The 27,491-nt window shown below is 34.1% G+C and overlaps 2 protein-coding genes and 1 long non-coding RNA gene across 6 annotated transcripts in view; 2 read left to right on the top strand and 1 right to left on the bottom strand.

Moving 5' to 3' along the window:
• The window catches only part of LOC113868170 (valine--tRNA ligase, chloroplastic/mitochondrial 2), a 41,991-nt gene extending 23,926 nt beyond the window's left edge, over positions 1 to 18,065 (top strand). The window contains exons 15-27 of one of the 3 annotated variants that reach the window (XM_027503756.1): positions 4,121 to 4,341; positions 5,601 to 5,690; positions 10,255 to 10,366; positions 12,835 to 12,945; positions 13,059 to 13,196; positions 14,271 to 14,321; positions 14,396 to 14,508; positions 14,614 to 14,767; positions 15,247 to 15,351; positions 15,474 to 15,575; positions 16,175 to 16,247; positions 16,386 to 16,552; positions 17,378 to 18,065. In XM_027503756.1, the coding sequence (XP_027359557.1) occupies positions 4,121 to 4,341; positions 5,601 to 5,690; positions 10,255 to 10,366; positions 12,835 to 12,945; positions 13,059 to 13,196; positions 14,271 to 14,321; positions 14,396 to 14,508; positions 14,614 to 14,767; positions 15,247 to 15,351; positions 15,474 to 15,575; positions 16,175 to 16,247; positions 16,386 to 16,552; positions 17,378 to 17,506 (1,566 nt within the window). In that variant the 3' untranslated portion in view covers positions 17,507 to 18,065. The remainder of the gene's footprint in view (positions 1 to 4,120; positions 4,342 to 5,600; positions 5,691 to 10,254; positions 10,367 to 12,834; positions 12,946 to 13,058; positions 13,197 to 14,270; positions 14,322 to 14,395; positions 14,509 to 14,613; positions 14,768 to 15,246; positions 15,352 to 15,473; positions 15,576 to 16,174; positions 16,248 to 16,385; positions 16,553 to 17,377) is intronic. The other 2 variants (XM_027503757.1, XM_027503758.1) reach the window with 2 other exon arrangements.
• A 2,104-nt stretch (positions 18,066 to 20,169) lies between these two features.
• Positions 20,170 to 26,067, bottom strand: LOC113867450. Of its 2 annotated transcripts, none has more exons than XM_027502793.1 (4): positions 25,954 to 26,067; positions 25,627 to 25,870; positions 25,030 to 25,082; positions 20,170 to 21,865 (listed from the first exon to the last, which is right to left on the bottom strand). In XM_027502793.1, the coding sequence occupies exons 1-4, from the start codon at positions 26,020 to 26,022 to the stop codon at positions 21,698 to 21,700; spliced, it is 534 nt and encodes a 177-aa protein (XP_027358594.1). In that variant the 5' UTR covers positions 26,023 to 26,067; the 3' UTR covers positions 20,170 to 21,697. The 2 variants fall into 2 exon arrangements, with proteins under 2 accessions (XP_027358594.1, XP_027358593.1); XM_027502792.1 differs by having other exon boundaries at positions 21,651 to 21,865; positions 25,627 to 25,876.
• On the top strand, positions 24,305 to 25,085 carry LOC113867451. Its single transcript, XR_003505172.1, has 2 exons — positions 24,305 to 24,817; positions 24,959 to 25,085. It is a non-coding gene; the product is annotated as an uncharacterized LOC113867451 (long non-coding RNA).
• Positions 26,068 to 27,491: the final 1,424 nt, after the last annotated feature.

Below are 27,491 nucleotides of genomic sequence, written 5' to 3'. Positions count from 1 at the left end.
TATGTTTGGATAGTGGTACTTCACTGGCTCAACACAAATGACTTGTTACTGACATGTAGATCTGATACTGGCTCCTTTACACAAATGACACAAATGACTTGTGTTGTAATTGTAAGACAAATACTTCTCTTTTGTGACAATCTTGTGTTTTACAAAGTGCTTTGGGTCTATCATTCTATCTTTGGACCAGCTTTTGTTGGTTCACTAAAAGGGTTTAGGTAAAAATGAGGCCCAAAATCTGATGAGGGTAATTCAAGGGAGTTTCCATTTTGTTGTTTTTCTGAGAGGAAAACTCTGATTTTTTCTCATTCAAAATGTTTAAAAGGATGGCAACAGGCCTTCCATTGATTCTTCTCAATTCCAGCACTCAATCTCCTAAATTAGAAAAAAAAAAAAACATAATATAGGGATTTTTTGAAATAGCCTTCCAAATCACTTTATTAATGTTAAGAAACTTGGGCTTAACTCACTTCCAAAAGCTAGCTTATAGGAGGACTACCCTAACCCTTATAAGGAGTATTTTGGCTCTATTCCTAACCAATTTTCTACAACCCTAGCCCTTATATGGAGTATTCTGCCTCTATTCCTAACCAATGTGGAACATTTTAATAATTAAAAAATTGACTAAACAAATTATGGAACAGAATACAATCATCAAACCACAGTAATTGAAAAAATAAAACTGACCCCTTTAGGGATTGAGATTGGAACTTCAGCACTTCTCAAGATGGTGAATAGATGTTTTATGATTCCCAGCTTGGACTTCAACTCTTAAACTTGATTCTTGAAAGAGTTTGTGTGAAGATATCTGCCACTTGGAGTTGAGTTGGTGTGTTGATCAGGTTCAAAATTCCTGCTCTTACTATTTCATTTATAAAATGAGTATATTAGTCTAGATGCTTGGTTCTGTTGTGGTGAACATCTTTTATGATGCTTATTTCAGCCTTGTTATCAGAAAACACTTTCATTGGCATTATGATTCGAATCCTCAATTCCCTTAATCCCTCTCACAGGCTTTGAGCTAAAGCTTGTATTCTGCCTCCGCACCATTTGCAACAACAGACTGCTTTGTACTGCATTGAGTTACTAAGCTTCCCCCATATGTAGGTGTAGTATCCAACAGTTGATTTTCCATCTGAAATGGATCCTACCCTGTTGTGACCTGAGTAAATTTAAATCCCCTTATTTGCCCATTTTTTAAAGAATATTTCTTTACTAGGAGTCATCTTCAAATATCTAAAAATTCTACAGACAATGGACAACATCCAGATGACTTTCATTCAGTTTATTCATGAATTGGCTCACGAAACTAATGAAATAAAGTAGAAACTATGTTTGGCCAGTGCATAGGAGTATTTTTCAGGTTTGGTGTTCGATGTGGTCACAAGTGCACAGGGTCATCAATTTATAAAGAAAAGTATTTTAGTTACAGGGACTGTGCTGTTAAGTCCCAATTATTCGTGTTTTAATTATCTAAATGTATAGAAATTAATAATAAGGAAACAAAGAGAAATATGGAAAAGCTAATTTTAAGAGAGGTAAATCAAGACCAAGCTTCTACGACTTAGGTTAACCACAATTTGGATTGATTGAAACAAATATATAGTTTACCTAGTTGAATGTTATAGGTTTTGAAAATGAATCATCCTAAGGTAATTATTAATTCCTTTCAGAGTACAATAATGTGCCAATTTAATCAACTATTTTTGCAGAAACTGCATCATATTAAACCCATCAACATTTTGTTATGATTTGTTATTTTCCTCAAAGAAGTCAAAATTACTTTTGTGATTTAAATCTTAGGTTCAATTTAGGAATTTCTAGTGTTAGGGTTCACCTTTCAGTTATTCTTGCAATGCTTATTTCCAAAATAAGATCATGCAATTGTGAGTCCTTACACAACAATAAATAATATTCACACCCAACAGTTGGAGACAGTGGACTTTAATTTCCAAGGGACCTCAACATGGCTTTCAATCATCATCTTGTGTAACACACCTAATGCTCAAACCTCATTATTTTCATGTGTATTTTGCATTCATTTTCATTAGTTAGTTCAGCCTACACCTACACACAAAACATAAAAACAAGAAATAGACTGAACTAATGAAAATTAATGCAAAATACAAGTGAAATGCATGAATTTGTTGTGTTTAAGTTCTAAATTAAGTGAGAAAAATGTGTCATTTATGCACACATCACTGCTCTAAAAGCCTAGAAAAGAGAAATGGGAACTTGATAGAAACCAAAATGAAATGAACAAAGTTATTAAACAATTGTGAATAAGAGAAAAAATGTTCATGGATTTCCCCTACACGAAAGGGTGTCCCTTTCGAACAAACATTGATTTCTAGTGTGGGGTTTAGATGGCCTTGGGCCTTCTAACTATAGTAGTTAATCCCAGTTAGCGACGTGGAGCGGCCAACCCCAAAAATGTTATAGCGGCATAGCGGATAGCGGGTAGCAAGATGACAGTTATTCTAAAGACCTAAGTATACCTAATATAAATTAAGCTAAATACATATATATGCTGAAAAATATAAAATTAATATCCAAAACACAGAGAGGAAAATAGAAAACTGAGAATTGGTCAGTCATTAGAAAACGTGCAGGTTTGTCGTAAGTATCATTGGAGATGAAGAAGATGGCCAAAAAATGTTTGGGTCATGTCAATAGAGCTGCCTGCCTGTACAGATCCAATGAGCAGCCCTCCTACACTCTAATAGAGCTGCAAGTGCATGGTTATTGTCAAGTAATATAAAAATTATATTAAGTGTTGAATAATTACAATCTAACTATCTAAAGGCAACCTATCAACAAGATACTAAAGATAAAACAGAAAAGGAAAATAATAGAAATGCAATTAATTTAAAACTGATTAATTCAAATTCGTATAAACTTTTAGGGATTAGTTTCACCACAAACTATAGGAGACAAAATTAAAATCGATACTACTTTCATGGTCTACAATCTTAGGTTCAATTTTGGAGTTTCAAATAGTAAAGTTCACCTTGTAGTTCTTCCCTTACATCTAAAATCATGTAAATTAGGGGCCCAAAAAATTCATAATATTCAGAACAAGAATTGAATCAAGAAATCAAAATTAATCAAAGATTATCAAATGTTCATTACATTGTCATCAATCATAATTTGGCTACTCCCAAACCCCTATAATAAGAAAATTACTTGTTTGGATACAAATCAAGAAAAATAACCAAGACATAATGAGAAGAACAAGAACAATAAAAGATTAAAATTGAATAGAGGAGGAATTCTAATCTTTGCCTTCAGGAGTGTATTGCTCTTGTGGATCCTAAAAATGTCCTAAGATCTTCTCCAAAAAGTTTTCACTTTTGCTTCAATCTTTTCTGGTTTAAATGGTCGCTTTTCTCTTGGTGTGTAGTTTTCAGTCTCTTTAACTTTTGTGTCAACCAAGAGTCTCCCAAAGCTAAAAGGTTCCGCCTTCCTTTTTAGTGGTTTTACAGACAATCCTTCAATACATTTCTTTTGGTCCTTTAGAGAGAAAATGCAATTAATTTTATTGATTATTGTCAGCACTGCAAAGTGCAAACACAGATGTGTCTTGCAACACAACTTGGTTGTGTTCGCTGGTGTCATGACCTTTTCCAAGCTCCTATAGACTAGACAGGAACACAGGTGTGTCTTGTGATGCAACCTGATTGTGTTCACTGCTGTCCTGCCCTTTTTCAAGCTCCTTTAGAGTTGACAGAAACATAGGTGTATTTCTTAACACTGGCGGGTTGTGCACTTTGTTGCTGAAAGCTTATTCTTCCAAATTTAAGCTCTAAATATCTCCTAAGCTCCATTCTCTTCATTCTAACTTTCGGATTACCCAAATTTTCTCTTTAAAATCCACTCTTCTACTTAAAAAACATATAAAACAAGTAACTTGAACAAAATAAGTAAAATACTTAATGAAATTCAATCTAAATGCAAGATTATGCACCATTTAAATAGAAATACAACTTAAAAACTAATGCATGAATTGCACACATCACACTCATGGATCTGTTTTCCTTTTGGCATTATATTTTAGAGGATTCCTTACCTTCATCTTGTGAATAGAAAAATAATACGATGTAGTTTATTATCATGGCAGATTTACAATCATTGGCTTTCCAACATTAAGGATTGGTGTATAAGCAGACAACTATGGTGGGGACATCGGATACCTGTGTGGTATATTGTTGGAAAAGAGAATGAAGAGGACTACATAGTTGCTAGGAATGCTAATGAAGCACTTGAGAAAGCTCACAAGAAATATGGGAAGAATGTAGAAATATATCAAGATCCTGATGTTCTTGATACTTGGTTTTCAAGGTATTTTATTTTAGTTTTCTCTTTCAATTTGACATGCATGTGCATGATCTTTTCGTACACAGTAAAAATGAGAATGTTGTCATGTGACTAACTAGTATTGTAAATGTATTTTTCTAACAGAGATGTGATTTACTATTTGCACAAGAATGGTCCACTCAGAAGATGATTTAGGCATCCATTAAGTTGTATATAGTGTATGTGTGGATTGAGTGTAAGGCATGATATATTGATTTATGCTATCGAAGCTCTGTGTCTTTTGGTATTTTAGATAGATTAACACATTTTGTTTTTCTTTCTCCTCTTTGTTCTTTTCCTATTTGTGATTTTATCTTACCGGCCCCCCACTACCCCCACCCCCATCTCAGTTTGTGGAATTTATGCCAGTCTATTTCTTTCTATATGCTATAAAATGACAAATTTTCCATATACATTGTTTGTTCTGGTTTGTTCTTCACCTCTGCTTCAAAGGTTGGTTTACTCTTTTTGGAAAAGATTTTAATGGCATTTCCAAATACATATATTATTATGAGGGATTGAGCATCTTTGCTTGGTTGATTCCTCTTTTATCCTTATTGATTTGGATCTTGTTCTTTTGTTATGGAGGATTCCTTATACCCATCCCTTTGTAAATTTTCCTTTCCATTTTATTTTTAAAATTTTCTCCATATCATTAGAGTTTTAACACCCCTACGAAATTTTGCCTTTTGGATTAAGGCTGTGCTGTCATTATGTATCGACATGACCTGTTCAGAAGTTTGACATTACTTTTGCTTATGAAATTGAGGATTATGTTATGTGAGAAAGAGAACAAATACCCATTCTTTTATTTTTTTTTAATTTTATTTTTTTAATGTTTTCTGTTTCCTTGTATGCATTTTGGAACCATGTTTAAGGTAGTGGCATTTCTAATGTAGAAATTAATGTTTGAACTATAGAATATTTTGGTGTTCTTTGAGATATTTCATCATGACAATTGTTGCAAGAATAGTTTTCAAAATATCTATGAATGCATTATTGCTTAGTATTCCTATTTTCTAAGTCATGCATATGTTAATTGTGTTGCTGCTGCTGCTCAAATTGTTTGTTTAAAATATTATTGGTATAGTTTTTTTGTTGTCAAATCTCAAAACTTGGTGTAATTTATCTGTAGACATTTATGTGTAACAGAAGCTGAAACCTGATCTATATGGCATGTTGGATATCTTTAATTTTTTTGTCAATTGTGTGGACTAACTATAGATTCTTCTATATTTTATTAGTGCACTATGGCCTTTTAGTACCCTTGGATGGCCAGATTTGTGTGCAGAGGATTTTAAGCGCTTCTATCCGACTACAATACTTGAAACTGGGTATGTGATTACTTATGTGCTTCTGATCATTGTTGACAGTGAAGATTTTGCGTCCTGGTTTTAGCCAGCTTATATTTGAAATAATATATGGTTTTGGATATGAATTGTCCTCTACTTTGGTGTTTGTTTTATAGTTATTCTCTGAATAGAGGTGCGATGTATACACTGTTGATTTTGGGTGGTAGATATTAGTAATGTTTTGTCATATATATAATATAAGTATGTGTTGTTAGTTGAGAGAAACGAGAGATATTTGGTGAAAACCCATGTGTTTACACATCAGAGACCCTACCATACATAGATGATACATTATAGATATAGGAAATACAATAATTACAAGGAGTTGTCACACTTGTAGTTATTTCATTATACATATTTTGTATAGCCCAAATATAGGCTACACAAACCATTTTCCTTTTTAAATCCTTCCACAACATTTCTCTTGGCATATGCTTATGTGCTTTTTCTAAGTTAATAAAAACTATATGTAAATCTTTTTCTTTGATGTAGTGCTTGTTCATCAACTTTGGTAAAAGATACATAGCTTCTATTGTGGACTTTTCTACTATAAAAATAAATTAATTCTTTGTAATTCCAGTTTCTTCTCTTAGTCTATGTTCAGTCACCCTTTTTAATAACTCCACTAGTATTATTCATAAGTTTTATTCTATAATTTGTACAAATTTGAATATTGCCCTTGTTCTTGTATGTGGGGACTATAAAGGGTTCTTCCTCTACTTAATAGGGATATCAAAATTTGTAAGCCAATGGATTCTTTGTTCTCTTGTATATTTTCAAACTCAATAGGGATACCATCATCAAGGTCGATCACTTTACCATCATCTATCCTCTTAAGGACTTCTCTTATTTCTTCAACTCGAATTTTGTTATAGTATGTCAAATTTAGTTCATCCGCTTGGGCTTTTAATATTTCTATATCTTCATTTGTTCCTTGTTCATTATTAAAAAGTTTATAAAAATCATTTTTCATCTATCTTTGATAAATGAAAGTTTATAACTTACTCGAAATCTTCAAATTTTCTTTCCCTATTTTTGGAAAAAGTATATCTTTCTTTGGTCATTCTTTGTCTCAAGATGTTGATAGAACTCCTGAAAAGCCTTAAATTGTACTTCACTTTCAACATTTCTTGTCTCATTTTTTGCATTTTGATACCTTGCATAACTTCATTTGATCTCTAACCTTCTCTTGTAGACTTTTGTCACCCAAGATTCTTTCATCATGTTAAATATAAGTAATTATAATAATAGAGAAGTTTATCTTTGTAATTATGTTAATTAGGTAATTGAATATTCTGTAAATATTTTGTAATTATTACTATTATCAATATAAATATATGTTTCATTGTGCTGTTGATACATACATTCATCTACATGTTGTCGGACTTTTCTCTCTTTCAATATGGAATGAAGAGTCTAGTGAGAGACTAACTTTAATGTTTAATCTTGTACATCTCCAGTGAACCCACTGCGCATTGGTGAATTATTTTACCAGAAACTGAAGTCATCTTTGGTTTCCAGTCTCCTCTGATACTGTTCATCGATGGTGCACTGTTTCAGCAACTTTTCTGGCAACCGCCAATGACCTGGCAATCTTATCTGTCATCAGACTAAGCTTGTTTTCCTTTTCCTCTTTCCTTAGAACCTTTACTCTTATTTTTCTCCTTTTCAGTTCCAACATTCTGATTCCATTTTGAACTATATTTGACCTACACTATTCGTAAGCCTTCTAAGTATATGATTAATGGTGTGTGATATTTCATCAAACTCCTGATCAATCATAGCAGCAGAGTTAACATTCTCATTACCCATGGTACTTTTGCTAACCATCTTAATCATTGGTGCATTAAGTGGAACAAACTCTATAGGCTGATTCAACCTCCACATTATGTCATCAACCATGACTTCCCTTTCCACATTATGCTCAACATTTTGCTCCAAACTACTCTTTTCATTGACAGATTCAATCACAGGCTGACTAATAGCTTCAATTGCAACCTTCCCTTTTCGTATCCTTCTTTAAACATAGTATTTTTTATATTTGGTCTTGACTTCTTCTTTCTTTGACATGTTTTAACTTTGTCGTGAGGCACATGTCCACTAACAAGACCCTCATCAAATTCGTCACCTTTGGCTTGCTGAATTATGTGAACGGGATACACATCCATGAATTCTGGTGCTCATAGTATACAGTAATCACTCCATCATTGTTTCTAACAGCTTCAACCATTGTTAACATATTAGCATCTGCCTCGGCCCATCTTTGAAACTCAATTTACTGGCATTCCAAAACACATTAGCAAGCGTAAAATACTCTTGTTCTTCTGCAAATTTGGTTTATAAAACCTGATCATGTATATGACAAAAATTTAATTATTAAATTATTTATTTAAAATACTATTAAATATTTTTAATTAATAATTAATTATTACACAAAGTGGCCTCCCTACACAATGTCATCACATGAGATACAGAAGCCAATGTATAAAAAATTGACAGTAGGGGACCATTATAGCAGATGCTTCGATAAATAAACAACTTAAATGTCAACCATTTTGCCCTACCTTCGAGAACAAACAATCGAGGATGATGTGGTCCCATTACTGACCTATGCAAACAAAAGGGTTTAAATTCAACTCAAACACCATAGTGCTCCATTTTCCCAAATGTCTTATTCAACACTCCCAAGAGAAAATCTCACCACCACTAACCAACTTAATCCCTAACAACCCTAACACAATGCACATCTCTTTCACTCAATAGATACATTTACGCCATTAGGATTTGTAGCTTGGTCTCAGCCAACATCATCTTTGCCTTAATATATCTCCTTTGTCTTCAAAGTTGTGTTCTTCAAATTTTTTGACCACTGCGTTTGAATCTTCACAAAAGGCATCAAACTCTTCAAAATCACCCTCTCTCTTTCTAAATATGTTACCTTGGTTTAATCGCAAGTTTTGATCTGCCACATTCAGCAAAATGACATCGTTTTGAATCCACATTGGCATCACACATGTCACTTAACATATGTTAACAAAAGTTAACATTTTTTAGTCATTAGTTAATGTGGAGGATTAATAGAATCTTGGGAGAATCACTCTAGAAAAGCTAGCTATTGTAGCTGGAGAGCCAAAGGCCTTATAAACCCCACACTAGAATCTCATGCTTTCAATGTGGGACACAAGTTCCATACCTTGCGATTGGAACCTAACATCCCACCATGCTTTGTAGCCTTGGCGCTCACATGGGTTGGCTGTACAGTAGCCCTCTTTGATTAGTCCAAGGAAAACATTGTATTGTCAGCATCACTACCTGCGCTACTCATTTGCAGCTGGGAGACATGGTGGAAAGCTCTAATACCAATTGATAAGAACCTTGGGAGACCCACATCACAAAAACTAGCTATTGTAGTTGGAGAGCCAAAGGCCTTATAAACCTCACATTAGAGTCCCATACTTCTAATGTGGGACTCAAGTCTTATACTTTGCAATTGGATCCTAATGGGGACCTGATGGCTTGATAATATCAGGGACTAACGGTGCAATTTTAAAAAGTAAGGAACTAATATGCATTATCGTTACTCCGTTCTTTCCTCTAACTTTACCTGTGTACCCAAAGTTTAAAACTTGTAGTATGAAACTCTTTAATTTTTTTCTCCAACCTATTTTGTTTCTTGAAGGCATATATGATGTTATTTCTCTGATGCAGATTAGGCAGGATCACCTAGTGATAAGAGGACTACATTTGGTTGCTGCATCCTTATTGGTGGTAATCTAATTTCCTAGAAAAATAAAAAGCAAAATGTAGTTGCACAGTCTAGCGCAGAGTATTCAGCAATGACTTTAGTCACTTCTGAACTTATTTGGCTTAAAGAATTTATCAAAGAATTGAGATTTAGGGAGGTTAAACAGATGTCTCTTATCTGCAATAATCAAGTAGCCTTGTATTTTTTCAAATCCAAATTTTCATGAGAGGACTAAACATATTGATATATATTGTCACTTCATTAGATAAACAATTTTATTTGGAGACATTACCACTAGCTTTGTGAATTCTAATGATCAACTTACAGATATCAACACGTAGTCATTAAGAGCTCCTCAGATTAGTTATATATGCAACAAGCTTGGTGCATGTGATTTATATGCTCCAACTTGGGGGGGGAGTGTTGGAAATATGTAACTATAGTAATGCTGTAAATAGGGAAGCTAATACCTTTGTAATTACGTAATTAGATAACTGTATATTTCATTATTTAATTTGTATATGAATGATTTCTATTATAAATACATGTTCTGTGCTGTATAGTTTAAACACACAGATTCATCCTATGTCTCTTGTTCCTCTTTCTTCTCAACACTTACCTTTGATTTTGTGAGAATAATATTGTTGCTTATGCTTGTATGATATATCTACTGTAAGTTTGTAACCTTGTGTATGTGTTAGGTTCTATTCAATTTAATTTCATATTATTATCTATTTTCCATTGGGAATTGTTACCTTAGCTGTACTTCTAAAAGTGATGGTTCTTTTTAACTTTTGACAGGCATGACATATTGTTCTTTTGGGTAGCAAGAATGGTGATGATGGGGATTGAGTTCACAGGAACTGTTCCATTTTCTTATGTTTATTTGCATGGACTAATCAGAGATTCACAGGTGACTTAAAGTTATATATGTATTTTGAAGTTATCATGCTGTTAGCCAAATTGCTTTCCTCTGTTTTATGATCATAAATCATGTATTTTAAACAGTTGAAACTGGGAATGGCATGTGCCTCTTTTGCTTTTAAATATGGAAAACTTGGGTGAATTTTGCTCAAGCTGCTTTATTATATGTCCCGTATAAGTGATTTCATTGGTTTGGGTTTGTTCGATTATTGAACTAGCCAAGGCTGGGATAAACCAGAGCTCTCTAATCTTATAGGGTTTAGCATGCTATGCATCTTCTTCATTTTGACTTTTTCTCTTGTTTAATACAGAATTTTCCCATTTTGGTGAACTAAGTGAAAGAATGTCTGACATCAATTTATTGTATTAGAATGTTTATGCTTCTTTTTACTCTTAATACAATGTTTATGCTTTTGCTTTTCTATCTTCTATAAGTATTAGGCACTGTATGCATTACTGTCAGAAAAAAGTTTCCACTTGCAGATGTTTATTACTTTCTACACCTTGTGTTTCCCTCAATATATATTATTTTATGTTGCTGAATACAGTGGACTCTGACTTGGTTTTCACATGACATAAATGAGAGAAACAATGTAAGGTTAAGATTTTGTAATATATTTATTGATGGAAATACTTGGTTCTAGGTATGGAGAAAGGAAGAGAGATAAAAGAAAATTGATATTAATTGAGATGTATTACAATGAGTTGTAAATAAAGCATAAAGCACTACCCCCCTGTTATACTAATACTAATAATTCCAACTCAAGGACACAAATCATGAGATATTAGGAAATATCAAAACTAAGAAAATAGAAGAAACCAGTCCTAAAAGATAATCTAAGATATCCTAAAATTTTCTAGGATACATCTACATATTATTGGATACTAAATTATTCTAATCTATAATCATAGTTATTGATAGCGGGGTGTAGTGGCCAATCTTGAAAATGTTGTAGCGGAATAGCTCATATGTAATTTTATCTATCTCTTCGTTAGAGGAACTGAACCTCTCAATGCACTCATATAATCCATATATCACTTCAAGATGATACTCAATCCTTGAATTGAAATAGTAGCACTCTTGGTTTAAATAATGACTTGCAATGGACGATGAAGCTGGCATTCCCATCTTTTCCATCAATGATATAATAAATCTCGCGATACTTTTTTTTTTCATTTACATTAAAGTGTTTTGAATAGCTTCCTTACCTCTATCCATTAGTTCGTAAATATATATCCCATTACTAGCTTTTCTTCATTATCTACAAGCCCTCAGAACACTCATGTCCCTCATGACTTTAACTTCATTTGCAAAATGGAGGCATCAATATTCAATACTATGTCAATTTCCCTCTTATACTTAGCCTCTTTGGCTGTCTTTAACTTCAACCAACCATCACATCTTTCTATGATTGCCTTTTTGTTTATGCAACCTTTGCAAGGTAACTGCAAATCATGTGACTCCATGCCTAACCTAGGAATGGTTATAACTAAATCCTACAAGAGAACAGCCTCTTTGTATGGCCCTTTTAACTTATTGAATCTTTCCAATGTCCTCTAGCTTCAAGTCCATATAAAATGGGCAGGAGATGGAGTTAAAAAAAGGTGTGATCTCAAAAATAGTCACAAATTATTGGAATTATATTCTTGTATACTTAGGAATCTAAGATTAAGAGTTTTACCAGCCAAGATATAGTTACCATCATTCTTAGTCACCACTTGAACAATTTTTTCTTAAATTTAGGCTAGGCCTAACTCAACTTTAAAAGCTAACTTGTAAGGTGAGGATTGCCTTAATCTTTAAAAGTTCTACTTTGGCCATATTTGTGCATGATGTGGGATCTCAACACACCCTCTGATGTTCAGGATTAGACATTTTTAGCATGGATTTATTTCTGATTTTCTTTTTAATTGCACTGGGAAAATTGTGGGACTTGGTAAATTGCACTAGAAAATCCACGAAGCTAGGTTCATTTCACTGGGAAAAAAAATAATGGGGCCTGGTTGATTTTGTATTTTTAACAGTCAAGGGTGGCCCAATATCTATGATAGAGTCTAATACCATCTTCAATTTAGACAGGCCTAACTCAACTCCACTAAAATGAAGATTGTCTTAGCCTGTATAAGTTGTACTCTGGCCATATTTGTAGTTCATGTAGGATCTCAACAATTTTGCTCTCCAATCTCATTTACAAAATAAAACCATATGAGGCATTGAATATTGTTGATCATGACACTAAAAAATATAGGAGCAATAAAATTTTGGGGGACAGGGGAGCAATGTAGTTCCATCCTTGTGGTTAGGCATGGTGATAGTTTAAATTTACTGTCTTTGTATCAAATCTTACATCGTACATTTTTTTATTTAGGGTTTTATACTTTTATTGGTAATTCACCGCTGCTTCTAACTTATGCCATGTCTGTAAACGGATAATCTAACAACTGTATTATTTTCAGGGGAGAAAAATGTCTAAAACATTGGGAAATGTAATAGACCCCCTTGACACTATCAAAGAATTTGGGACAGATGCTTTACGATTTACCCTAGCTTTAGGAACAGCTGGTCAGGTTTGTTTTGCTGTGTTCTTCTAACTGCAGACTTGCCATTAACCATGTTTATTCTATGAGGAAGTTGATTAGCTTATTAATGACACTGATGGGATACTGTTTTGTCCTTTCAGGACCTTAATTTGTCTACTGAGCGGTTGACCTCCAACAAGGCCTTCACAAACAAATTGTGGAATGCTGGCAAATTTATATTACAGAACTTGCCTAATGAAAATGATAAATCAGCTTGGCAAAAAATTTTGTCTTATAAGGTGAGAAACAATCTTAGCGTCCAAGAGATAGATAGCTTTTGTGTTCTCCTTTTCATTAATCAATACATATGTTTAAAATTTTAAAGGATAACCCCTCCCCAGGGTTAGCTCTCTGTAAATTTCTTCTTTCTTATTGAATTATTATTATAAAAAAATGTTTGACTTTTTCTCTTTAGAGAAAAGTAGAAATTCATTATGATGAAAGGGAGGAAAGTACAACAGAAAGGAGGATAAGGAATCCTCCTGTACAAAATGACAATAAAGATACACAATTAACGGAACAGTGTTGCCCAAGCCCTCGACATATCTACTAGTGAGACCTTGTTAAAAAGGCCATGTTCCTTGCACAAGATAGAATCCAAAACCCTAATTGTATCCCATACTAAGTGGTTACACTTCAACCAAATGCATCAAAGCATAGCATATGCTGCACATTGTAACCAAAAATAAGCCTCTTCATCTAAACCACACAAATAAGAGAGGGACCAAGTCTTTATCTCTGGGTTAGGAGACAGATGAAGAGTCGAGGAGATACAAGAGGAACTACACTCAAAATTCCCTATTTAAATTGTGAAAATGTTAAAGTTCCATGAAGCAACAGAACCTTGCACACAAAAAACTTGTTATGTTAGGATGCGAGGAGATAAAGATGTGGAAAGGCATAAAGGGAAATCTTCTACCCTGTGGTCCTCCTAGAAGTCGACATGAGATTCATTACTCAGCTGTAAAGAAAAAGCAAGACTTCAAAGGATATATCCTTTGAAAATTTTGAAGTGACTATTAGCCAGTAACTCTCAAGAGTCAGTCCAGATGCGTGAAAGTGAAACAAATAATAAACTTAGTTCCAAGTTTGACAACTTGTAATTACTGGCATAGTTTAAGTTTGGGCCTTGGTTTTTGTAGTATTTTTGCAAAAGAAACGGCTAAACGATATGATGAATTTATGACATATCATTCTTATGAAGGAAGTTTAGTTAAAATTGGTACTCAAATTATTCTAGTTCTCCTGATGTTTATTTAGTTAATACTGGTCCAACATGATCTCATACTAAGGCTTTCCTTTTTTGTGTTCAGTTTGACAGTGAAGGCACTGTGCTTAATCTTCCTTTACCAGAGTCTTGGGTGGTAAGGCAATTTTGTTTTTACTTTTCTTATGTTGCTAATTTTTCTCAGCTGTGATAATTTTAATTTTAATTTAGGTTTCGAAACTCCACTTGCTCATTGAATCAGTCAGTGCAAGCTATGACAAATTTTACTTTGGAGAAGTGGGAAGAGAAACATATGATTTCTTTTGGGCTGATTTTGCTGATTGGTGTGTTTCTTTTACACTTGTAGTATTTTATGCACATGTTTCTATATGTTGATCTTTGTGGTTCTTCTTTGCCTTGATTTTGAGTAATGCTCTATGATCTTTTAGGTACATTGAGGCTAGTAAAGGACGTCTATACCACTCTGGAGCTGGGGGCAACTCTGTTGCTTCAATGGCACAGGCTGTTCTATTATATACTTTTGAGAACATACTCAAAGTGCTTCATCCTTTCATGCCATTTGTAACTGAGGAGCTGTGGCAGGTAATTTGATGCAGAATCCTATATAGTGCTGCACGAACAGAATTACAGTGATGCGATTCTATGTTCCTGCTTTTGCTGCTATAAGTTTGCTAAGGCTTTTTAGGATAAGTATTTAGGATGATGATTTCAAGTCTTTGGCATTGAGTTAAAGTATGGTGTCTAACTGTCTACCAAGTACCTACTAAACAGATATGAATGAAATTGAACGTGAAGATGAGATGGAAATAGAATAAGAATAAGTTTACAAGAAAGAAAAGAGACATCAAAGTGATAAATCTATATAATAGACTAATAGCTCAATATATCTGTAGGATACACTTCTTTAAAATAAGGTGGCCATGTGCCTCCCAGGAAATAGCACTCACTGCAATTTAGTCCTATCTTCTTCACTATTTCTCTTATTCTATCTCAGTATTAGTTCAAGTTCAGTGATTATATGATGGAAATTTTATGATGCTTCATTTCGGTTTTATCAACAGGCACTTCCTTACCGGAAGCACGCTCTTATTATATCACCTTGGCCTGAGACTCAACTTCCAAGGAGCACTAGCTCTATAAAGAAGTTTGAAAATTTGCAAGCTTTGGTGTGTTCATATATTTATTTTCTTTGCTCATCCTATTCAACACTTTTTGGAACATGATTTATTTACAATCATCATACTGATGTTACAGAACCATGGCAACTTTTTCTGTTCTTTCTTCTTAGGTAAGAGCTATTCGAAATGCCCGGGCAGAATATTCTGTTGAGCCTGCTAAGCGGATATCAGCATCTGTGGTTGCAAGCAATGAAGTTATCGAATATATTGCTGTAAGAGTGATTTAACCCTCATTTCTCAACCCTCAGTCTATGGGAAAATGAAACTAATCATGCCTTTCTTTGAATAGCAATTTATTTTATTATCATCTGATTCTTTTATTTTAATCTATAAATCCAACTAATTATGCTTTGGTCATGATTTTTTCCAATGTTTTTAAAACTGAACTGATCATTGAACTGGTCAAGACACTGATTCCAGGTTGAATGGTCTAATCGCAGCTGAACTGGTATCAATTAGATATTATTTTAAAAATATGTATTATTATATAGCAAACAATGTTCGATAAAGAAACAAATTCTGCAAATTCACGGCCCCTCCAATTACACACACAAAATAATGCATATAATAAGTCAATAAGGCACTTCACGCGTCCACCAACATTATTTGAATTTACATTCAGCCTTATTCGCAAACACTCATGACTGGTACAAGATATGAATGGCACCCTTGGTTAATTGGACCATTCAATAGATTGGTTCACTGTTCAACCGGTCCAACTGACTAATTGGGTGAATTATTAGATTTTCTCGTCTGCTCTTGTTCGTGGAATATAGTTAGTAACATTATACTGTATCTTTTGCTTGATCAGGAAGAACGAGAGATTTTAGCACTTCTTTCTCGGCTGGATTTACAAAATCTGCATTTTACAGATTCTTCTCCAGGCATGATTTCTACTACATTTTGTACTCCCTGGTTGAAACTTTAAATTACATTTTCTTTTCATGTCAACTGTTTATTGATTCCAAATAAGTACTGGTTGCTGAGCCTTTCTTTGGTGGATGTCATGTAATATGCTCCAGGAAATGCAGATCAATCAGTTCATCTCGTGGCTGGAGAAGGACTAGAGGCATATCTTCCTCTGGCTGATATGGTTGATATTTCTGCAGAAGTTGAACGGCTTTCAAAGCGCCTTTCCAAGATGCAGAAGGAGTATGATGGATTGATAGCTAAACTCAATTCTCCTCAAGTATGAAATAATGTCTTACCTTTCTGTACTAAATAAATGTGCACAAACCTTTCCTTGTTCTGTGGTCTACTTGTGCTCTTCTCAGTATCAAAGTCAGCTTCTGAAGACATTGAAATTCAATGAATAGACAGATACAAAGCTGATTATATCCTGGGTCTAGTTAGGAATTTTATAATGATGGTATTTCTATCGGCACATAAAACAGGAATGTGGGAAAAGATACAAAATGAGTTTTCCAGATTTTAACACTGTTTGTGAAGATAATATAAAATCTAAGATCCGAACATTTTAATATATATTGAAAGTAAACTCCTAGAAGTGCCTGAGTATTATCTGGTAAACACTCTTGTATTAGTGTTTGAGTGCTTGTGGAACTATCTCTAATATCTTCACATGTCAGGAGGAAGATATTATGGCAAGTATTATTTACATGATGTATCTGCAGACGGTGGTCAATTGGTGACACAAAAATTCTCTTCGTAGATGCCACTTAATATGGATGTTGGGTAGCTGGCCATAATATATGGGATTTTGGGTTTTTTGTATTCTAAATACTGAGTGGTTGCTAGTCTAAATACCTATTTTTTCCCTTTAGATACAGTTTAATTATAAAATCAAACCTTTCTGATTTTCATTTTTTTGTAGTTTTAATTTTCCTTTGGTTCAAGAACTTTGCCAGCATTATCCTCCATAAAGGTGTAGTTTTGGTAGTTATAGCCGAATGAGTTATTGTGAGGGGTCCATCTTTGTTTCGGCAATATAGTAGAATGGTTTTGTATGCACAAATAATCTCTATCACTTACTTCTTGCTATCACTTGCTGCAGTTTGTAGAGAAGGCACCTGAAAATGTGGTCCGTGGGGTGCGAGAAAAAGCTGCAGAAGCAGAAGAGAAGATCACTTTAACCAAGAACCGACTTGCATTGCTGAACTTTAATGTTCTAGTATCAAAATAAACTCGACTACAATTGCTGTTTTGTGGCTTATCATGGAAGCAAATGTTTATTGTTGCAGCTCAGTAGCATAAATCACAACTCTATGCAGATACCGTCACCTTCTTTTTTTTTTTTGGTTTTGAAAACAGAGATGAACAGGAAATCTACAATGGTTGCTGTGGCCGACCATCATTTTATAAATTGAGAGTTAGGTATTGCTAGCTTTATTCTGCAGAATCTGCACCAAGAATGCCTCATTAGCCTCAACTATTCGATTACAAATGGGATACTGAGGAAGTCATTTCGGAGCACCAAGGATGACACCTGTGTTGTAGATTCTTTTTTCGAAAGAAAAGTTGATTTTTTGGAATATTTATAATACAGTTTTGTGCTTGTATTGATGATATTGAAGGTATTTCTAAACCGGGCAGTAGACGCAATTAATTTGTCCTCTCTCTTAGGTTTCTGCTTCTGTTGTACAATAGTGAGCTCAAAAATAAATGGAATGTAGTCTCAGTGTACTTTATGTATTCAAATAACATCTTATATCTATTCAGAATAATTGATATGCTGTTCACTTGTGCTTCTTGTGCCGATCGCACTTTTATAACTATTGCGTCCTGCTTTATGATGACCTCTTCTAGTACATGGAGATTTGGCTTTTACAATGCAGTCAGAATTTGTGCACCACTGCACTATTTTTTTCAGCCCTTTTGACTGATCTTGCAATTGAATCATCAGATTTAAATACAAAAAGCATAAAATGTATTCATGCTCCAACGTATAATGCAAGTGAATTTGGATCTTTCTGCAGTTCAATCATGACTTTTGACAATACTGAATCCGAATTGACTTCCTCATCTATTACCCGAACATCTTGCTAGAATGGGCGAGAAATTGCTTGTAACTATATTTTCTTCCAGCAGGGAAAGAGCATCTGCAGAAAGATTCATACCCTAGCAGTTTTGCCAGCCAGTTCTATTGATTTTGGGCAGTGATACGTTGTTCCAATAAGTGGCGAAGACTCTTCTGATCCATCAATACTAAATTTCCTACCTAACGGTAAGGGTGCCATGGTTCATTCTCATAAACAGACCTGGAAAATAGAGGAGTCAAATAATTCCTTACTGTAGTGGGGTATGACTCTCTGCTGTGACAGAACAACCACCAATCCTCTTCCAAAAGCATCTAATTCATTGGTAAAACGAGAGTGGAAGTTATGAGGTTCCTAAGTTGCTTGTAGGCTTGTTCAACATCTGGATTCCAATGAAAACTCCCCCTTTTTTTTTATAATAAATCAGTAAAAGGGCTTGACACTTTTCCATAGTTTTAATAAAATGGCGATATTATCTTGAGACATAAAATTCTCGTAATGTGGCCACTATAACACTACCTCAATCTTCCTTATATTCATTGCAACCCCTTCTTTAGAAATAATGTGGCCCAAATAAGCAACTTGTCTCACCAAATTCAATGTCTCCAACACTTGCTCTAAATGAGACACAAATGATCTACCCATGTTCATAAACCAAGATATCATTTAAGAAAACAACAAAACTTTATAGAATGATTTAAAGTAGAATTCATGGTTGATTGTAATGTAACAAGGGCATTTGTGAAACAAAAGGAAATTACAAGAAATTAAAATGACCTTCGTGAGTTTGAAAAGTTGTTTTTGAGATATGTTCCTCCTGCATATGTGATGATACCTTAAATCAAGATCTATTTTAGAAAAGTACGTTGCTCCATACAATTCATCTAGCAACTCCACACTAAAAGGAATTAGAGTACTTATCTAATATGGTACCTTATTTAAAGCTCAATAATCTATTCAAAACCTTGTTCATGACTTGTGCTTGTTCAGATAATACCTGTAGACAATATTTCCTCCACTACTCAATTTCATTCTTTTGCATAAGGGGGTGGTGGAGTGACACGACAGTGCAAAATAAAAAGAGCACTTATCAATTTGTTCTGACTTAAGATAATAAGCTTATGACTTTTATCTTTTTTTTGTTAGTATGAAGCAATGTCAAACCAAACTACTCAACAAGCATTAACACTCTTTGAAAAGAAGGTGATCCTGCATCTTCAAATATAGCTACTTTGTTACAACTTCACTATAATCACTAATCACACCTTTAACATTTCCACCTTGTAATTAAAGTAATTTCAGGCATGGTCACCTCCTATAGTGTGACAAACAATGTGTACAAAGCCGGAGAGCAAATTTACCATTTATTTTAAGAATATTTCAAATGTTATTTTATAATTAAATAGAATTAAAAATTAATACCTACTTATTATTATTATTCGTTACTAATCCTAGTGATAGTGACAAGATATATATATATATATATATATATATGAAAGAATCTTCTCACACTAATATAAGTTTAAAAATTCTTAAACTTGATCTAAACTTTTATTTAACTTATATCTAATGATTAATGAAATAATAAATTATAACTCATTACATATAAGTTAAAAAAAAAAGTTCAAATTAAGTGTAAAATTTTTTAAATTTATACTAGTATAAAAAGATCATACTATATATATATATAAATGAAATAGAATATTAAAAATATAATTCTTATATAATTTTTTATCGAATGACTATTAATCTATTGTATTTTCATGTAAATAGATAAAAATTCTATGAAAAAATGGTAGTCACTAAGTTGCTTAATAAGAAATTAAAATGCTAAGTTTAGATTAAGTAAATCAATAAATAGTGTTGATTCCATCGAAAACTAGTGTAAATGAGAACTTCTAAACTTTAGCTGATATATATTAAAAAAATACATAATTGAAATAATAGTGAAAATTCTAGTTATAATTTTAAAGAAAATTTAGGTGTCAACATCCAGAAGTTCCCATCGGATATCAATATGGACGACCGTTCACTAGATCAATACCTGCTCTGAGAGGTATTTTATGCTCAGTTTCAAAAAGTAGAAGAAGGGCTGTTGGAACTGAAAAAATTACATTGTTCTTCTCTAACAACTGTTGTAATTGGGTTATTTGGGAGGTCGATAGATTACTTGTTTGATATGGGGCATAAATCATGTCTCCTAAGAAAATTAATAGTACTGATGTAAATTCAACTTCTGTAACCTTTCTTCTTCAATGATACCAAGTCTTGGTTAGCCTTGGGTCTCCATGTATTGTAACAGCAAGACCTTCGTTGTTGAATTGCATGGACAAAGTTCTCCAATTTTCTTTCACATCCCCCAAAGTTTCCAATCAAGCAACTCCTAAATTCACATCCACTCCTCCTAACCCAAATAGGTAAACATTATTTACAAATTCTGACTCAACCATGCGAACCTTGAGACCCATACAACACCCCTATGATTTCTGACAATATCCATCTCCTAGCCTCACACCAAAAGGAGAGGAGTAGGAGTTACTTGCAAACCCATCTATTGCACCACTTCTTGTGCAATAAAATTGTTGCCGGCCTTGCTCTCTATCAATATGAGGACAGGAAACCCATTACATATCCATGCAGCTTCATCATTTTAGGTTGTGTCATCCCTCCAGCTAAGAAAAGAGATAAATCTGCATTTGACAAGAAAAATCCCCACCATCTTCTTCCCTTTCTTCAGTTTCCATATTCACAATGTCTTCTTCATACAATAGTTTGTCGTCGGCTAGAATGGTTACTTTCATACTCTCTTTTGGACACGTATGTGAAGGTCCATACACCAAACCACAATGGAAACACCTCCGCTCTTCCTTTCGTTTGACATATTGTAGTTGCCTTGTGCCTGAAGTCAATTTAACTGAGGAAATCAAAGGTGACAACCTATTACCCCCATGTAGAACCTCTTCCTCATCTCCAGTTGTACCTTTGTTCGACCCCAATGATGGTTGCTCAGGTAGTGAGTTTGGAAAATCCCCTACCGGGGTACCCACTTGTGACACAATTCCTTCTCCATCATTGTATAAATAGTTTGAAAAAGAGTTACAACCTTGGAAACCGGTGACTCGTCTTGCAACTTGGAGTCTTCCACCGCCCTTGCTAAACTCATTACCCTAATAATCTACGTCAGATCATGAGTCCTCACCTTACACTTAATCTCTGATCACAAACCCACAAGAAAAATCTAAGGAGTTGGGCCTTAAACAATTTCACCACTTGAGACACCAAAAAGAATAATTTATTTAATGTGTATATAGTACATTTCAAGCAATAAAAAACAAGCACTAGATTATTGACTTCACAAACAATATGAATGCAGGAAGATTATCGAGAAACAAAGTAAAAATTGCACCAAGTACAAAAATCAAAATAAAAGCAAACACTATTTTAACTATATACACAAAGCTGACTGGTTTGGACACCCTCCTTGTAGGTCCTGGGACACCTGAAACCTGAAGAAAGTGAACAAACTGAAAATAAGCTCAGTCCTGAAAAAGGTAAAAAAAATTTACTTAAAAAAAAAATGTGAATCATGTAAATATTTTAGTAGATTTAATCCAGTAGTAGTAAAGTGTTCCTCCCTATTATTGTATGCTGGTCTCTATGGGCCCCAGCTGGCAACGAATTGTCAATTGCTATTAGTGTAACTTAGAACAGTTGCATTAGTTCTCAAGCTGTGCTATTGTAAGTGTTAAGAAACTTGAGCCTAATTCACTCCCAAAAGTTAACTCATAGGAGGAGGGCTACCCTATCCTTTATAAGAAGTATTTTAGCTCTATTCCTAACCAATGTGAGACATCTTAACACAACCCCCTCACGCCTAGAACTGGACATCTAGTATGTGAAATTTGCAGGACTGGACTTCTGCATGGGTGGACCCAACAGAACTGGACATTTATAGGCAACCCAATGTTCAAACTGAATAAGCTCTGATACCATGTTAAAAAATTTGAGCCTCACTCACTCGTAAAAGCTAGCTCATAGGAGAAGGGCCGCCCTAGCCTTTATAAGGAGTATTCTAGCTTTATTCATAACATCTTAACACCCCCCTTCATGCCTAGGATTGGACATCTGGTGCGTGAAATTTGGTTAGGAATAGAGCTAGAATACTCCTTATAAGGGTTAGGGCAACCTTCCTCCTATGAGATAACTTTTAGGAGTGAGTTAGGCCCAAGTTTCTTAACATGGTATCAGAGCCTATTTAGTTTGAACGTTGGGCTGCCCATAGATGTCCAGTCCTGGGTCCACCCATGTAGATGTCCAGTCCTGCAAGTTTCACCCACCAGATGTCCAGTCATGGGCGTAAAGAAGGTGTGTTAAGATATCACACATTGGTTAAAAATTGAGACAGAATACTCCTTATAAGAGCCGGACAACCCTCCTCTTATGAGCTAGCTTTTGAGAGTGAGTTAGACCCAAGTTTCTTAATAGTAAGAGTGCAGATGAACCACTACTGGCTTATCATTAAGGAAAATACATATTCAATCTCTTACACTCAGTTTCAGTTTCTCAAAATTTTCTTAACTATTGTTTTCAAATATGGTATCTAGAGCTGGTTCTTTAGACATCTAATAATTTCCCAACACCTCCTCCACCACTAGTGAATCCATCTTGCTCAGCTCCAACCAACTATGGCAATCTTCAAAAACCTCGATGATCATAACTTCTTTCATTGGCAACAGAAATCCAAGCAATAATCAAAGGCCAGCAATTACTCAATTTTGTTGTTAAATCTTGAATGAAGAGGAATGCTACAGTGGTAATATCATTGACGCCTTCACTTTAGATCAACTTATTCTGTCATGGCCCTATTCATCTCTTTCAAGCTACATGCTAACGTGGAGTGGAGGGTAAAGCTGCACAAGTAGGGTTTGGAAGTTGCTCCCAATGTAAAATACAGCGAGAGAAGGGTTATGCTTCACTTATGATGAAAAGTTCACTTGAAAGCATGTGTAATAATACATACCGAGTGATGATTCTGAATGATTTAAAAAATAATGCATAACACAGAAATGCCGGAGTTAATAAAGCAATTAAACGAGTGGGTAGAAAAACCAGCACAATTAGTCTAAGGCAGGGTTAACCTCCAAAAGGTCATTGAAATTGTGGGGCAATCTCAACAGCAGAGAAGGCACTATTTTAATTAACAGTGGAGGAGCCTCTAATAACTTCATTTCACGGCAGGTAGTAGAGGAGTTGGGTTGGACATTTAGGATATCCCCCAATACTCAGGGAAAGTGGGTGATGGCTACACATTAAAGAGATATGACGTGTGTAAAAAAGTGAATTTGGTGATAAAAGAGCTGCAAATACAATATTTCTATTTGTTTCCTCTGGATGGAGTGGATTTGGCATTGGGGTTAGAATGGTTGGAGGATTTATGAAACTCAAGGCCAAATTGAAAGATTTCATTTTGAAGATTAAAATAGCTAAGGAGTATATCATCAAAGGAGAAAATTGAATGGTCTCATGAAGCACAACATGCTTTTGAAGCTTTGAGGTCTGCCATGACAATTTCACCAGTCTTGGTTGTACATGATTTTTCTAAACCCTTCAGACTCGAAACTGATGCCTCAAATAAGGGTTTAAGAGCAGTTTTATCACAAGGTGGAAGGCCAGTAGCATTTTTTAGTCAAGTTTTATCAAGCGTACTCGAGGTCCAATGTAAGATCAGGAGGGAATTAAGATTGTATAATTGTGGATCATATATATATATATATATACAATTTTGTAGGATCTTATAATACACGTAACGATCTCATGATTATGTGATCTTTGACTCCCTTCCTGATCCTATGTAGATCTCAATTTTGACTACCATGCTTGTCATAGTAAATGACTATACTAGAATAAAAATAGCACTTTAAAGTATTTTGTAATTTCAAAATAATGGTAAAGTGATGATTGCAGGTCCATCTCTGGTGTGTACATTTTTCTTGGGCCTAATCTAGTCTCCTAAGTGGTACAAAAAGCAAACAGTTGTGACCACCTCTGCTGAAGCTGAGTATCTTAGCCTTGCATCAGCTACCTCCGAAATCTTATGGATTCGAAGTTTTAAACACTACTTTGTGAAGCTTCAAGTTCCTACTACCACACCACTTCAACACTCTGATAAGTGATAACCTAAGCACAGTTGCCTTTTCTCACAACCCTGTAATTCATGCTTGCACAAACCACATGGAATTGGACCTTTTAATTGTTCGTGAGAAAGATTTAAACAAATCTGCTATGTTCATATTCAAGCTCACTTTCAGCTTGCAGATGTTCTAACCAAGTTCATACCGATACACTCGTCTGTATGAGTCAGTCCCAGCTGGCAACTGCTTGTTAGTTGCTATTAGTCTGTTAGTGTTAGTTAGAACAATTGCATTTGTTCTTACTTCTTAGGCTTTGCTATTATAACAGTTGCATATCATTACAGAAATACACTTTCAGTCTCTTAAACACTAGCTTCAGTTTCTCAAAATTCTATCAACTATAGTTTTCTAATACCCAGTTGAAATAATATATAATTGGTTAATTATAAATTCAAAAGTTAGCTATAGAAAATGCACTTATGAAAGAGTGGACAAAAGATTACAAAGTTCTTAGTCCTTTTGTTTGAAAAGAATCTTACTAGTCCTGGTGCCTGCATTGCCATCTGTTGAACACGTCCATTTCTCACTTCTTCTGCAATCAGTAGCAGAGAATTTTTAAATAATAATATAATTCTTTTTACCGTACACATTCATAGAAATAAAAATAACATAATGATATCATAAGTCGCTTACAACATTCTTCAAACCAGTTGAAAATCTCATACGAGAACCTTTAAACTTTTTTTTTTTTTTTAAATTATGCTATTTTTTATTTAAAAAACTCTACAACATTTACATCAAAAGAGAAAAAGGAAATATATAATTTCATCAAGATTCCAGTATACAAATTGATTTAAGAAAGAGCCAACTAATTAGTAATAGTAGTTAGCAAGTGAACTAACATAAAGAAATAACCATGTTATTTTTCAGTCTCGAGTTTAAATATACAAACATTTACTTTATCAGAGAAAATCTTTTTCAAACATGAACAAAGCAACAAAAGAATGTAATATTTACTTTTATCAAGAAATCAACATCTACATTTATTAATATATAACAATTAAAAACGGTACCTTAAAAAGGAAATAAAATAATGAATATTGAAATATCGACGTAGCTTTCATGGTATCACTTGCCTGAAGAAAGAAGATCGGTGAGGGTAACCGTTTGGAGGTTCCAACCTGCACCGAAATTAGAAAGAAGCGAAGTGGGACCGAAAGCAATTGGTTCTTCGCCATCCTTCACTGCTTCTATGTGTGACGCAACTGCCACTGCTCCTTTTAGCTTCCGATTGATGAGCGCTACCGCAAACCCCGCATCAGTCCCGACCGCGAACCGCCGAATCTTGCCGGAGCTTCTGCAATTCACCTCCACATAAGGCTGTTCCTTTTGGCCAACCACAACAAAATTCAATCACTTATCCCATTAACAGAATGAAAGAGAGAACAAGAGTTAGAGAGTACAGGCGGTGGAGAGTTTTGCCGCGGCGGCGAAGGTGAATGAGACGGTGATGATTCTTGTTCTTCAGCCATCAAGTCAAAATTCAACGCCCACAGTTAAAGAGAGAAAATTTATATAGGGTCTTGAGAGAGACAGAGATATGGAGAAATGATCCCATGTTCTAGGCCATCCGAAGGTAGTTTTGGATCTTAAATGGACCTTTTCTTATTTATTCCATCCTCTGGGTTTTGACTTGTATTGCACATGGAGGGTTGCTTTTTGCAACCTATTTTTGCTGCTTTCCTTCCTTCAGTTTTTTTGGTTTAAACGATTTTTTAAGTCTCCATGTGAGATTTTTTTTTAAAATTTAGTTTTTATAAATAAAATATTTATATATAAGTTTTATATAAAAAATTCATTTTCAATTTCATCATTTATGATAAGATATAATAGTTTTTTTTTTCAATTTAGATTGGTTACCTCCTTTTGTTCCTAAATTTCTCTCCTAAAAAATAATATACAATTGTTCAATAATTATTCTTGAAAATGTTACCAAGCATATTGAAATCAAGAACAAAAATTGTGGCAAAGAATAACAATAATGGAGTGACATCTTTTACTTACTCTTATAAAAAACTTTAACCCTGTTATAATATGTGGTACATTTTTTATAGTCAACAACATCAAAAAATATACATTCAATTATTTGAATACTCTTTTTATTTATATTAAATGATAATATATTGTATTAACATTTGTTATGCTGATGTCTTTAATAATAAGGTTGTAATTTTTGGTGTTTTACTATCTATTTATATTATGGAAGGCGTCTTTTGAAAACACTAACAAAATCAGGTGAGAATTGGTTAACTTATGTTGTAGGGTACACAGGCATTGCACAAATCTTCTATTGCAAGCTTGTAATTCATCTTGAAGAAGAGTTAGTAAAGGTATATGATGACGAATGAGCTATGAAAAATGTTAAAACTACTATAAGTATTTTTGTCCAAAAGGTGGAAGTTTATACTGTGCATGCAAAGAACAAGGTTCATGGTTTTCTACTAACTTCTAACAAAGAGGAATATGAAGATGTACCAAGGGAAGAAAAATGCCATGCTACAGAGAAGGAAGATGTAGTGAGAAAAATAGAATGTAATGATGATGTTAAAGGGAAGAAAGTAATTGCAAGTAAAGAGCATTTTGATAGAGATAGTATGTAGTGTATTAATTTTAGTGATAGTAAAAATTTGAATATGATGACAACTATAGTTATAGTACTCAACAGTGTATATATCAGATGAAATATCAAATGATAGTAAAAAATAGTAATTTTGATTGATTGGAAGTACCGTAATGATGATCTATATAGTTAGAATGATGGAAGTGATGATAAAGTTTGTGCATATAAGGAAAATTACTATTAGTAGTATAATCTTTTTAAAATGTGTAAGAAATTCAAATTTAAGCATGACATGGGCAATTTAAGGATCTAATTAGAAAAAAATTTATTGATAAATGGATAAGGATTAAAAAAAAAAATTGTGACCAAAGTTGAAGGTCC

This window comes from Abrus precatorius, unplaced genomic scaffold (genome assembly GCF_003935025.1).
Source record: "Abrus precatorius isolate BTA unplaced genomic scaffold, Abrus_2018 Scaffold5, whole genome shotgun sequence".
NCBI lineage: Eukaryota > Viridiplantae > Streptophyta > Magnoliopsida > Fabales > Fabaceae > Abrus > Abrus precatorius.
The sequence above is the reverse complement of the archived record's forward strand: the minus strand, read 5'-3'. Positions and strand labels throughout refer to the sequence as shown.